At 42.6% G+C, this 13,467-nt stretch overlaps 1 protein-coding gene across 4 annotated transcripts; it reads left to right on the top strand.

The window, feature by feature from the left end:
• The first annotated feature begins 40 nt into the window (after positions 1 to 40).
• On the top strand, positions 41 to 881 carry Mrpl57 (mitochondrial ribosomal protein L57). Of its 4 annotated transcripts, none has more exons than XM_048442046.3 (2): positions 41 to 162; positions 437 to 881. In XM_048442046.3, the coding sequence occupies exon 2, from the start codon at positions 445 to 447 to the stop codon at positions 751 to 753; it is 309 nt and encodes a 102-aa protein (XP_048298003.3). In that variant the 5' UTR covers positions 41 to 162; positions 437 to 444; the 3' UTR covers positions 754 to 881. The 4 variants fall into 4 exon arrangements, with proteins under 4 accessions (XP_048298003.3, XP_085554712.2, XP_048298005.3 ...); XM_085698586.2 differs by having other exon boundaries at positions 71 to 176; XM_048442048.3 differs by having other exon boundaries at positions 77 to 162; positions 407 to 881.
• Positions 882 to 13,467: the final 12,586 nt, after the last annotated feature.

Raw genomic sequence — 13,467 nt, forward strand, 5'->3', positions numbered from 1 at the left:
AACGCGCCGCTTATTTGAATCCTACCGCCCGGAACGAGGCGCCCACTCCGCGCAGGCGCAGAAGACTCTCGCGAGAGCGGAGATCTCGCACCGGGACCTCAGCCGGCCCCGGAGGAAACTCGCGCGTGCGTCCTCGCTTCGGTCACTGTCCGAGAAACTGAGGTAAGAGCGTCTAAGTGAGTTCGAGGGCCAGGCGGGTTCTTTGGGAGGCCCATCGTCCCCGGCAGTGTGGTCGGCATCGGAGTTCCACTTCCGGTGAGGGGCAGAGCGTGCCTTGGCATCGTCCGGTCCCCGGTCCCCCACCTCTTGCGAGGGACAGCGCGTACTCTGGCATCGTCCCCGTAGGCGCGGGACGTGGGAGGCAGCGCGGCCCGCTCACTGCTCGCTTCCCGGCTCCGGGTCTCAGCGACCCCCGGCTTCCGTGTCTTTTCCTCAGGAGGCGCCATGTTCCTCACCGCCGCCCTCCTCCGCGGCCGCATTCCGGGCCGGCAGTGGATCGGGAAGCACCGGCGGCCACGGAACGTGTCTTTCCAGATGAAGGCGAACATGCTGCGTCGCCTGGAGGTGGAGGCCGAGAACCACTACTGGCTGAGCATGCCCTACATGACGGCGGAGCAGGAGTATGGCCACGCCGCGCAGCGCCGGGCGCAGGCGTTCGAGGCCATCAAGGCGGCCGCCACTTCCAGATTCCCCCAACATAGATACGTCGCCGACCAGCTAGGCCATCTCAACGTCACTAAGAAATGGTTCTGACCTGGAGTCATCACCTTTTTCGCTCATGGAGACGAGACTTTTGTGTATTTTTCTGGCCCCGGAGCTGAAGGAAAATGTAATTTATGTAACCTTCGACCAGAATATTATTAAAGCAAGCATGATTAATAGTTGTTTCCTGTAGGATATTTGGGACTCTCCCCAAGCACTGGCTCATGCCTGTGACCCTCACACTCAGGAGGAAGAGGGAGAGAAATCTCTGCTGGTGTGCTCAGACCCAGCCCCAGAAAGCCAAGGAAAGAGTATTTGGGGCTCCAACCTTGCTACCTGTGCGTAATTTCTGATCGATGTCAGTGTGGTTTGTTTGTTTCCTGACCCAAATTTGCGGTAGCCTTGCCTGTCTCCAGGTGCTGGAATGAAAGGCATTGGCTCCCTGCCCTAGTGTGAAATGTGGGATTTTTTTTTCGTTTATTTTGGAGGTAGGTCTCCGTGTGTATTGAACTCACGAGATCCGCTGACCTGTTAACGCTGGGATTAACGGCGCCCCTTCGCACCTTGAGCCTTTTTTTTTTTTTTAATGCTGTTATAAAACTAACCTGACGAGTCTATTTGTCTAGGACTTTGTTGGACAAGTTTTCTTAGTTTCTGTGTAGAACAGCACCAGTGTGTGGGTCACAACTCCCTTGTTGGGGGATGGGAGATGTTGACCAACCATTTCACAGGAGCCACCTAAGACTATCAAAAAACAGATATTTATGATTCATAACAATAGCAAAATTACATCTATAAACGTGCAGTGAAAACAATTTTATGGTGGGGGTCACCACACCATGAGGAACTGTATTAAAGGGTCACAGCATTAGGAAGGTTGTGAACCACTGGTCTAGAATAAGTGTTTACTCCCCAGCCCAGAGTAAACTGGGTATGGTGGAGCATACCTGGAACCCCAGCGTTCTGGAGGTGGAGGCAGATCAGAAGGACATGGTCATAGCCCACTGTGGAGCAAAGTTGAGGCCAGCGTGCGATACATGAGACCATTTCGTAAAAGGAATATTTTCTTCTAGGATTTGAGCACTGTGAGTGGACGTTGAAGTGAAAACGTTTAAATCAGGCGGTGGTGGTGCACGCCTTTAATCCCAGCACTCGGGAGGCAGAGGCAGGCGGATCTCTGAGTTTGAGGCCAGACTGGTCTACAGAGTGAGTTCCAGGGCAGCCAAAGCTACACAGAGAAACTCTATCTTAAAAAACAAAAACTAACAACAAAACATGTTTATTAAAACTGTTAACAGGAAAGCTTCTGGTTTTTCTTAAGCACTTCTCTTATGTTGCCCATGCTGGCCTGGAACTCCTGTCCATACTAAATGGAGACAAACTGAGTACAAGATTTTTGTTTTGTCAAAACAAGAACCCACACAACTTTTTGAACTAGGTCTTACCATGCTGCTCAGGTTATTGAACTTCTGGACTAAATTGATCCTGACTCAGTCTCCTGGGTAGCTTGCTGGGTCTACAAATGCACAGCAACTTAGGATTCTTTTTTCACTGTAGTCCCGGTGGGCCTGGAACTTGATATGAACACCAGGCTGAGTGCTGGAGCAGAGGTATGGACTACTATCCTCAGTCCTCCTTTTTAATCTTTTTTTTTTTTTCTTGAATTGGAGATTTCATAGAAAGTTACCAAAAAAGAAAGTAAGTACAAGTCTATTGTAACTACCACCCAATTTCTCTCAGTGGTAACACTTTTCTCTAACCATATCAAAACCTAGAACTTGTCCAGTAGTGGTGGTGGCAGCATGGGACTTTGATACTGGCACTCGGGAGGCAGAGGCAGGCGGATCTCTGAATTCAACCTGGTCTACAAAGAGAAACCCTGTCTTAAACAACCAGAACAAACAGAAACCAAAACCTAGAAATTGATATTAGTATGATCTGTAGAACTTATGTAGACTTCATTATTTATATGCATGCATGTTTGTGTGTGTACAGGTCTCTGCAGTTGTCTGTAACCATGGTTCCATCATGAGGGTCTTTCATGCTCCTTGTAACAACTCCCCCACAACTGTTCATCTCTATTTTTGTTCTTTGAAGAAGGGTCTATAAGTAGAATAATTTATATTGCCTTTTTTTCTTGACTGTGTAGTGTGTGCAACAGTCTTAAGGTGGCAATAGACCCTGTGTGTACTGACACTACCAAAATTGAAAGAGTAATCCAAGTCTACAGTCCAGAGATTGCTGCTTTTGACACTCTGGTTTACGTCTTTCCAGCTACCCACAGAGGCTTAGTCACTGTTCATATAGAGGGAATTATATTAGTCGTTTAGAAATGCTGAGAGTCAAGTCTACACTTGCGACTGTTTTAGGCTTCTTTGCTTATAATCCACCCTCTCTCTGTAATTTGGTCATTATAGTTTTTTATAAATTTGCAGGAAAGTTTGTGATTCACGAAACAAGCAGTGAAAACTATGAATGGTTCCCCTCATTTTGCTTCCTATTTCCCTTTCCTCAACAGCACAGTGTTTTCTTGGACATGAGTCAACTACCTTTTCTTCTGAACCTAATGGACACAAAACTAGTATACTTAATATGTAATCCATACATCTACTCTTAACATGTGGTGAGCACTTCTAAACATGTAGCAAAACTAGACATTTAAACAAAGGGCCGAGAGGTAATCACTACACTCACAGGGCAGGGTAATACATGAAGCAACTGTTCTAATACACAAATTTTACAAGGAATCGTTCCACTTCCGTATAGTGGCATTTCATTTGTATTTTAATAAATAAAGCTTGCCTGAGAATCAGAAAAGTAAAACAGCCACACTGGCCAGCCTTACAGACCAGGCAGCAATGATATACACTTTTAATCCCAGTAGCCACACTAGTTTGCCATAGAAACGGGGCAGTAGTGGTGCACAACCTTAATCCCAGCCCTATAGAGGAATATAAAACAGAAAGAGACAGCTCTCAGTCCCAGTCTCATTCTGAGCTTAAGTTTTCTGGAGGCACGATCAACATTTTCAGACTGAGGTCGAGGTAAGAGTCAGTGGCTGACTGCTTTGCTTTTCTGGTCTTCAGGTTGAACCCCAATATCTGTGAGTTTTTATTAATCATGCTACACTTCCTCACTATGTTCTACCCTCCTACCTATCCTGTGAGATAAAATTCTGGCATGAATGAGTCCAAGAAGTGATGTAAACATCACATTTACAAACTCTCCATCTCTCTAGATTATTAAACTTGATAGTGCTGGTGATGAAATCTGGGGTGTCGCATGTTATGCAGGGGCTCTACCAACTGAGCCCCATAACCTGCCTGAAGAGTAGGGGATTTTGTTGGTCGTGGTGGTGGATGCCTTTGATGAGCATTCAGGAGGCATAGCAGATGACAGTTCCAGGCCAGCCTGGTCTACATAGCTTCAACCCAGCCAGGGCTACATAGTGAGACCCTCTCAAAACAACAAAAATGGGCAGCGGGTGTGGTCCACGGGATTTGTGAAGACAGCTCACACAGATTCAAGTCATATTAGCTAGCCTTTCACTACACTGGGCGTTTGTCACTTGTGTCCTCAAAACACCTGGGTTGACATATTTCCCATAACAAGAACAGTTAGCCATAAGTAGACTACAGAAGAAGAAAAAAAGGGTAGGAGACATTTAGAGACTTTCCCAGAACTCTGGACTTCGATGGATTAGGTTTTGTTTTCATTTTTGGCAGGTGTTGCTGTCTCTGTGCATGTCCATTATGCTGTGTTGGGAAATACGTTCAGGTGCGTGACTTTTGTTTACGCTGCATTTGTTTAACTCTGAAGCTGTGTTGCTGTGCCTGTCTAAAACACCTGATGGTCCTTTAAAAAAAATTCACAGCCAATAGTGAGGCAGGAGCAAGAATAGGCGGAGCTAGCAGGCAGAGAGTATAAACAGGAGGAGGAAAGCTGAGAGGAGCAAGAGAACAAGGAGAGGACATAAAGGACCAGTCACCCAGCAGCCATGGGAGTAGGAGTGAAAGCCCAGAGACAAAAGGTAGATGGGGTAATTTAAGAAAAGCTGGCTAGAAACAAAACAAGCTAAGGCTGGGTGATTATAACTAAGAATAAGTGTATTTACTTAGGAGCTGGGTAGCAGGTCCCTCAAGAAGCCAAAATAGGGGCTGGTGAGATGGCTCAGTGGTTAAGAGCACTGACTGCTCCTCCAGAGGACCCAGGTTCAATTCCCAGCACCCACACGGCAGCTTGCAGCTGTCTGTAACTCCAGATTCAAGAGAATCTGACATTGTTATACCAATGCGCATGAAATAAAGTTTTAAAAAAAGTCAAAATAATAAAACATTACACTACAGTGGTTTATGTTGTGCTAAGATCTGGGACTTGTTACAGGTTCATCATGTAACCCAGACTGACCTACAAATTATCTTCACCAGTGCTGGGATTATATGGAAAGTGATTTTTTCAAACTACTTTCAGCACACATCAACATCCCCACACTTTGAAAGGACAGTATGACACCGGCACCACATTCATTTGAAAAGATTGAAGCTGACTGCAGCACTTAGAAGGCAGGGGCAGGTGGATCTCTGAGTTTGAGGCCAGCCTGGTCTTCAGTGAGTTCCAGGACAGCCGGGACTACAAGAGAAATCCTGTCTCAAAAAGCCAAAAAAGAAAAAGGGATTAGTTGCAGGTATAGCTCAGAGGTCGTGTTTGCTTCCTTACTGGGTTCTAGACCCAGAGTAGGAAAAACACAAAAGGCAGAGGCAAAGCTGCTAGTAGCTAGGTCACTCTACATCCAGGTTCACTGAGCTCATCAGTCTTCCAAATACATGGCCATTACTACCAGTGGCCAAATGAAGTCAGACTTAAGCTAACATTTTGTGAGTGTGTTTGAGACAGCCCTTAATTACACTTCAGAATGAATTTGAGCAATCCTGCATCAACCTCCAAGTGCTGGGATTACAGGTGTGAGTGTGGCAATGAGCCATTTCTTACTTTGTGCCAGACATCTTCCAGAGCCCACTGCAGTCTCTCACTGGCTACTACCATCTAACCATCTTAGCCCTCCCTGTGCCAGAGAACCCCAGTCCTTAAAGGTGCCCACCTCTATATCCACTGACTAGAAGACAGCTGCTTGAGCCATTCCTACCACTCACCCCTGTGCAGCTCAACAGATGGCAAAGGAACTTAGAAATACTGCCGTTGGGACATCATGTATGGAGATTCCTGAAAACTTTTACTTTCACTTCATCTTCAAGGTCTTTCCCATGTATATACTTCAATTTTTTTTTTTTTGACAGGGTCTCTGTAGGTAGTCCTGTACTGCAACTATGTAGACTAGGCTGGCCTCAAACTCAGGTATCCTTCTGTATCTAGCTCCAGAATGCTAGAATTAAAAGCTTTTTCAACTACGCCCACACCCGGGGATGCCCCAACTTTTATATCTAGTTATAGGAAACCTTTACATGGTTTCATGGTGTCTCTGTAAGTGCCATGTAAGACACAGGTCTCCCTCATTGACTGCCTTGTAAAAAGCCCTCGAAACAACTCGCTTTCTCTGCTCATTCCTGTATACATTCCTAAGGGCATCCATTCAATCAGTGCTACTTCTCAAGCCTTCATGTAGTCAATGTTGTACTTGGATTACTAGCATGACAACTTAGCTGATTTCTTGGAATAGTTTTCAATTTTATTACACTCGTGTGTGCACATGCACACGCACTGGCTTTATTAAGCACACTGGCTTCCTGGAACTAAACCCAGGATTTCAGGTTGGAGGCAACTGCCTTTACCCGCAGAGCTATCACACTGGCCCAGGAGACTTAAAGTAAGTGCAAGCCCTATAGAATCTATGTGCGTGAAGTATGTGTATGAAAGAGGCAGAACACCCTCAAATGGATAACACAATGGTCTAACATGCAAAGTTTTTCTCATCATGGATGCAGACTATCTATGGGAAATTTTTTGGTTTAAAAACCAATGTAGGCATGTGGTAGGAAAGTATAGGACATACATGGAAGCAGCAGCTATCTACTCCAAGCTCCCCTCTCTGGAAGCAGCCCTCTTGAGGGTTGGCTATACATGTCTTTAGACGCTCCACTGCGCATGCAAACAGAAGTGGAGTCAGACACGGGCACCTCAGTCTTCTCTTGCTTCAAATCGTACTGTAATGGATACTTCTTTTCCTTGTAGGGTAGAGCACGAATACAAGGTAGAATATGAATACCCATACCACAAATGATTCAGCTGGGTTTCCTACATTTGGGGAAACTGCAGGCCAGCACATTCTCGGCACAATCGATAAGCCTTGCCCTGGGAAATCATTTCTGTGACCATGGTAAATCCATTGCCAGACAAATATACATAATTATTCTTACACCAAGTACAACTTCTGAAGGGAAATGAGTCAGACTGTGAGCACCTGAATCTTCAATGACCACTACCAAACCTATGGGTCTCCTGAGACTAAGGCCATGGAAACACAACAGTCTGATCCTTTTAGGAGGTATTTTTAATTGTGTATGTGTATGCCTGTATGTAGATACGCACGTGAGTATAGGTATCTGCCAAGGCAAGCTGTTGGATCTCCCAGAGCTGGAATCAGTCACCATTATAGGTGCTGGGAACTGAATTCTGGTCCCCTGGAAAAGCAGTATGTGCTCTTAGCCATGGAGCTCTTTCTCTAGCCTCTGGTTAATCTAAAGGTAGAGAAATTCAGGCAGCACCACAGAGAAATAAAATTATTGAACAGGAAATTCATGACAGTTCCTGATTTTTAGTAGCCCTCCAAGCTACTAGCCATACCCCACCTAAGAGCTGAGAGCTTGCTACAATACTGAGGGGACCAAGAGAGCAGACTTCTAGAGACCTCAGAGGCTTTGTGAGACAGACATTGACAGTACAGAGCAGACCAAGAAATTTCCCAAACATTCAGACAGCCACAACAAGGATTGCACCAAGATACAAAGACACTGCTGGCCTCACTGGAAAGAAGAGATGGATAGGCGCCAATGCAAAAATTCCTCCAACAACCTAAAAAGCAACATGGTAACACCAGAACCCAGTGATCACACAAACTTGATCACCCTAACCCAGAAGAAGCAGAAGAAAACAACTGTAAACATAACTTTATGAAAATGATGGAAATCTTTAAACAGGAAATGAAAAACTCCATTAAAGAAATGAAGGCAAAGACAATCAAAAAATTGGAAGAAATTAATAAATCCCTCAAAGAAACTCAAGAAAACCAAGAAAAAACAATCAAACAGGTGAAGCGAACACTTCAAGACCTGAAGACTGAAATAGAGCTAATAAAGAAAACACAAACGGAGGGAATTCTTGATATAGAAAATCTGGGTAAATGAACAGAAACTACAGAGACAAGTATAATTAACAGAATACAAGAAATAGAAGAAAGAATCTCAGGTGTTGAAGATACTAAAGGAAATAGACTCACTGGTCAAAGAAAACATTAAATCCAACAAATTCTTAACACAAAACATCCAGGAAAGCTGGGACACCATGAAAAGACCAAACCTAAGAATAATAGGGGTAGAAGAAGAAGAACTCCAGCTCAAAGGCACAGGAAACATATTCAACAAAATCATAGAAGAAAACTTGTCCAACCTAAAGAAGAATATCCCTATGAAGGTACAAGAAGCTTATAGAACACCAGACTGGATCAAAAAAAAATCCCCTCACGATATAATAATCAAAATACAAAATATACAGAATAAAGAAAGAATATTAAGAGCTGCAAAGTAAAAAAAAAGTCAAGTAATATGTAAAGGTGAAACTATCAGAATTACATCCAACTTTTCAATGGAAACTATGAATGTCAGAAGGTCCTGGACAGTTGTGCTGCAGACACTAAGAGACCACGGATGCAAGCACAGACTACTATACCCAGCAAGGCTTTCAATCACCATCAATGGAGAAAACAAGATATTCCATGACAAAAAAAAACCAAACAAACAAAAACAAAACAGATTTAAACATTACATATCCACAAACCCAGCCCTACAGAAAGTACTAGAAGGAAAACCCCAACCCAAGGAAGCTAACTGCACCCACAAAAATACAGGCAACTGATAACCTCCCCCACTAGCATAACCCAAAGGGAAACACAAAACACTACTACCAAAAAATAACTGGAATTAACAACCACTGGTCATTAATCTCTTATTATCAATGGACTCAATTAATTTATAAAAAGACACAGACTAAGAGAATGGATACAAAAACAGAATCCAGGGGCTGGAGAGATGGCTCAGAGGTTAAGAGCATTGCCTGCTCTTCCAAAGGTCCTGAGTTCAATTCCCAGCAACCACATGGTGGCTCACAACCATCTGTAATGGGGTCTGGTGCTCTCTTCTGGCCTGCAGTCACACACACAGACAGAATATTGTATACATAATAAATAAATAAAAAAATAAATGTTTAAAAAAAAACAGAATCCAGCTTTCTGTTGTATATAAGAAACACACCTCAACCTCAAAGACAAACACTACCTCAGAGTAAAGGGTTGGGAAAAGGCTTTTCAATCAAATGGACCTAAGAAACAAGTGGGAGTAGCTATCCTAATATCTAACAAAACTGATTTTAAGCTAAAATCAATCAGAAGAAATGGAGAAGGCACTTTACACTCATAACAGGAACAATCCATCAAGATGTAGCCTCAATCCAAAACATGTATGCCCCTACTACAAGAGCACCCACATATGTACAAGAAACATTATTAAAACTTAAATTGCACATCAAATCCCACACAATGATAGTAGGAGACTTCAACACTCCACTCTTGCCAACGGACAGGTCAGTCAAACAGAAACTTAACAGAGAAATAAGTCAACTAACAGATGTTATGATCAAATGGACTTAACAGACATCTATAGAACTTTCCAACAAAACAGAAAAGAACATACTTTCTTCACAGCACCTCATGGAACCTTCTCAAAAATTGATCACATACTCAGAAACAAAGCAAACATCTACAGATACAAAAAAAATATTGGAGTAATCCCATGTCTTATCAGATCACCATGGATTAATGTTAGAATTTAACAACAATACTAATCTTAGAAAGCCTACAAACCCATGGAAATTGAACAGTGAACTACTGAACCAACCCTGGGTCAAGGAAGAAATAAAGAAATTAAAGACTTTCTTGAATTCAAAAAATGAAGGCACACGTATCCAAACCTATGGGACACTATGAAAGCAGTGCCAAGAGGAAAGTTCATAGTACTAAATGTCCACATAAAGAGAAGAGAAGGCTCACATTAGTGACTTAACAGCACACCTGAAAGCTCTGTATCTCTTCAACAGATTTCTTGAAGTTTTGGCAATAGCAATAAGACAGCAAAAGGGGATCGAGGGGATTCAAACTGGAAATGAAAAAGTCAAATTTTCATTATTTGCAGATGATATGATAGTATATACAAGTGACCCCAAAAACTCTACCCGAGAACTCCTACAGCTGATACATACCTTCAGTGATTTGGGAGGATACAAGATCAATTAAAAAAAATCAGTATCCCTCCTATACACAAATGATAAAGAAGCTGAGAGGAAAATCAGAGCAGCATCACCTTTCATGATAGCCACAAATAGCAGAAAATATCTTGGGGTAACACTAACTAAAGAAGTGAAAGACCTATTTGACAAGAACTTTAGGTAACTGAAGAAAGAAACTGAAGAAGATACCAGAAAATGGAAAGATCTCCCATGCTCTTGGATAGGTAGGATCAACATAGTAAAAATGGCAATCCTACCAAAAGCGATGTATAGATTCAATGCAATCCCCATCAAAATCCCAACACAATTCTTCACAGACCTTGAAAGAACAATAATCAAATTCATATGGAAAAAAAAACCATAGGATAGCTAAAACAATCCTGTACAATAAAGGAACTTCCAGAGGCATCCCTGGCATCAAGATCTATTACAGAGCTGCAGTAATGAAAACAGCTTGGTACTGGATAAAAACAGAGGGTTGATCAATGGAATTGAATCGAAGACCTATTAATTATGAACATCTGATTTTTGATAAAGAAGCTAAAATTATACAATGGAAAAAAGAAAGTATCTTCAACAAATGGTGCTGGCATAACAATGTCAGTATGTAGAAGAAAATAGATCCACATCTATTCCCATGCACAAAACTCAAGTACAAATGGATTAAAGACCTCAATATAAATCTGACCACACTGAACCTGACAGAAGAGAAAGTGGGAAATAGTCTTAAATACATGGGTACAGGAGACCACTTCCTACATATAACACCAGTAGCACAGATACTGAGAGCAGTAATAAATAAATGGGACCTCCTGAAACTGAGAAGCTTCTGTAAAGCAAAAGACACAGTCAATAAGACAAAAAGGCAGCCCACTGAAGGGGAAAATATATTCCCCACCCCACATCAAACAAAGGACTGATCTCCATAATATATAAATTACTCAAGAAATTAGACATTAAAATTCTAAATAACCCAATTAAAAATGGGGTACAGAATTAAACAGAATTCTCAACAGAAGAATCTCAAATGGCCAAAAGATACTTAAGAAAATGTTCAACATCCTTAGCCATCAGGGAAACGCAAATCAAAACAACTCTGAGATACTATCTTACACCTGTCAGAATGGTTAAGATCAAAAACATCAACCTATGCTGGAGAGGATGTGGAGTAAGGGGAACACTCATCCATTTCTGGTGGGAACATAAATTTGTACAACTACTTTGGAAATCAGTATGGCAGTTTCTCAGAAAATTGGGAATCAACCTACCTCAGGACCCAGCAATACCACTCTTGGGCATATACTCAAAAGATGCTCAATCATACTACAAAGATGTTCAACTACGTTCACAGCAGCATTATTTGTAATAGTCAGAACCTGGAAACAACCTAGATGCAATCTCCTCAACTGAAGAATGGATAAAGAAAATGTGGCACATTTAAACATTAGAGTACTACTCAGCGGTAAAAAAACAATGACATCTTGAATTTGCATGCAAATGGATGGAATTAGAATACACTATCCTGAGTGAGACAACCCAGACCCAAAAAGATGAATATGGTATGTACTCACTCGTACGTGGATACTAGCTATAAACAAAGGATATTGAGCTTAAAAGTTCATGATTCTAGAGAAGCTAAGTAATATGGTAAACCCACATAAAAACATATATAGATCCACCTAGAAACTGGAAACAGACAAGACCACTTGACAAAATTGGGAGCATGGGGATGAGGGAAGAAAAGGGAGGGTGGAAAGGGAAGAGGATGGGAGAAGGGGAGGGGTGAGGAGAACTTGAGGAAATGGGATTGTCGAGATGGAGGAAGGACAGAGATGAGAGAAAAGAAAGCGTTATCTTATTGAGGGAGCCATTATGGGGTTAGCAGAAACCTGGTCTAGAGAAATTCCCAGGAATCCACAAAGATGACCAGCTAAGACTCTAAGCAACAGAGGAGAGGGGACCCGATCTTGACTTGCCCGGTAGTCGGACTGATGAATATCTTAAATACCACCATAGAACCTTCATCCAGCAACTGATGGAAACAGGCAGAGACCCGCATTGGAGCACTGGACTCAAAGTCCAGTTGAAGAATGGGAGGAATGAGAATATAAGCAAAGAGGTCAAGATCATAAAGGGTTCACCCACTGAAACAGTCTAATTGGAGCCTACCAACTCCAGCCACACTGGGAAGGAATAAGGAGAGGACCAAACGAGTCCCTCTAAATGTGGTTGACAGTTGCATGGCTGGGGCAGACTGAGTGGCCACTGGCAGTGGCACCAGGATTTATCCCTACTACATGTATTGGCTTTTTGGGAACCTATTCTCTTTGAATGGATACCTTGCTCAGCCTATATATAGTAGGGAGGGTCTTGGATCTTCCACAAAGCAATGACTTACCCTCTCTGAGGATTGGATAGGGGTGGGGTAGGAGGGTGTGTGGAGGGAAGGGGAGGAGGGGAGGGAGTGGGAACTTGGATTGGTATTTTTAAAAATCTAATAAATTATATATAAAAAAGAATTTAGAGTTGATTGGATTCACATACCCAGCACGGCAAAAATAGAAACTGTGGTACCAAGGTGTCAGACTGTGATGGAGGTCAGGCAGCTCAGGTGAAAAGGTGATGGAGTTTAAATGCAGCCTGGAGTGGATCCCTGAGCAGAAATAACACTCAGAAGCTTTTAGGAAGCTGTATAGTCGGTTCAGTGCTTAGAAGTGCTTCCCACTCTCCAGAGGAATGTTGAGTTGCTCACAACTGCCTTTAACTCTAGCTCCACAAAATCCTGGGCACCACTAGTCCCTTTCTTTCCCACATACACACAAAAATACACTTTAAAAACAAAAACAAACAAACAAACAAACACAAAACACCCTATTAGGTGGAAGCCATGGACATAAGGCCAAAGAGTTAACATCATGGACTGTTGAATACCCATAAAATCCAGTGGCTTCAAAGAGCTATTAGTTGCTATCCTTGTGTATTTTGGAACACCACCTAATGGTGCTGTTCTGTTGTTTAGAGAGAGAGCTTCAACTATGTATCCCTGGATTGCCTGGAACTTGATATGTAGACCAGACTAGCTTCAACTCACACATATACTCCTGTCTCTGCCTCCTGTGTTGGGATTATAGATGCACACCACCAAGACTGGTCTAAGACAGTGTACTTACTGAACCAGAGGAAAAGGTGGTCATCTCTGTGAACCTCTATTGGCTCTTACACACACTCTTGAGATTTAATGGTCAAGATAACATT

Source organism: Myodes glareolus, chromosome 12, assembly GCF_982192425.1.
Source record: "Myodes glareolus chromosome 12, mMyoGla1.1, whole genome shotgun sequence".
NCBI lineage: Eukaryota > Metazoa > Chordata > Mammalia > Rodentia > Cricetidae > Myodes > Myodes glareolus.

Excerpts from the sequence above, each read along its gene's own strand:
- Mrpl57 (XM_048442046.3), top strand. The coding sequence starts at position 445 with ATGTTCCTCACCGCCGCCCTCCTCCGCGGCCGCATTCCGGGCCGGCAG.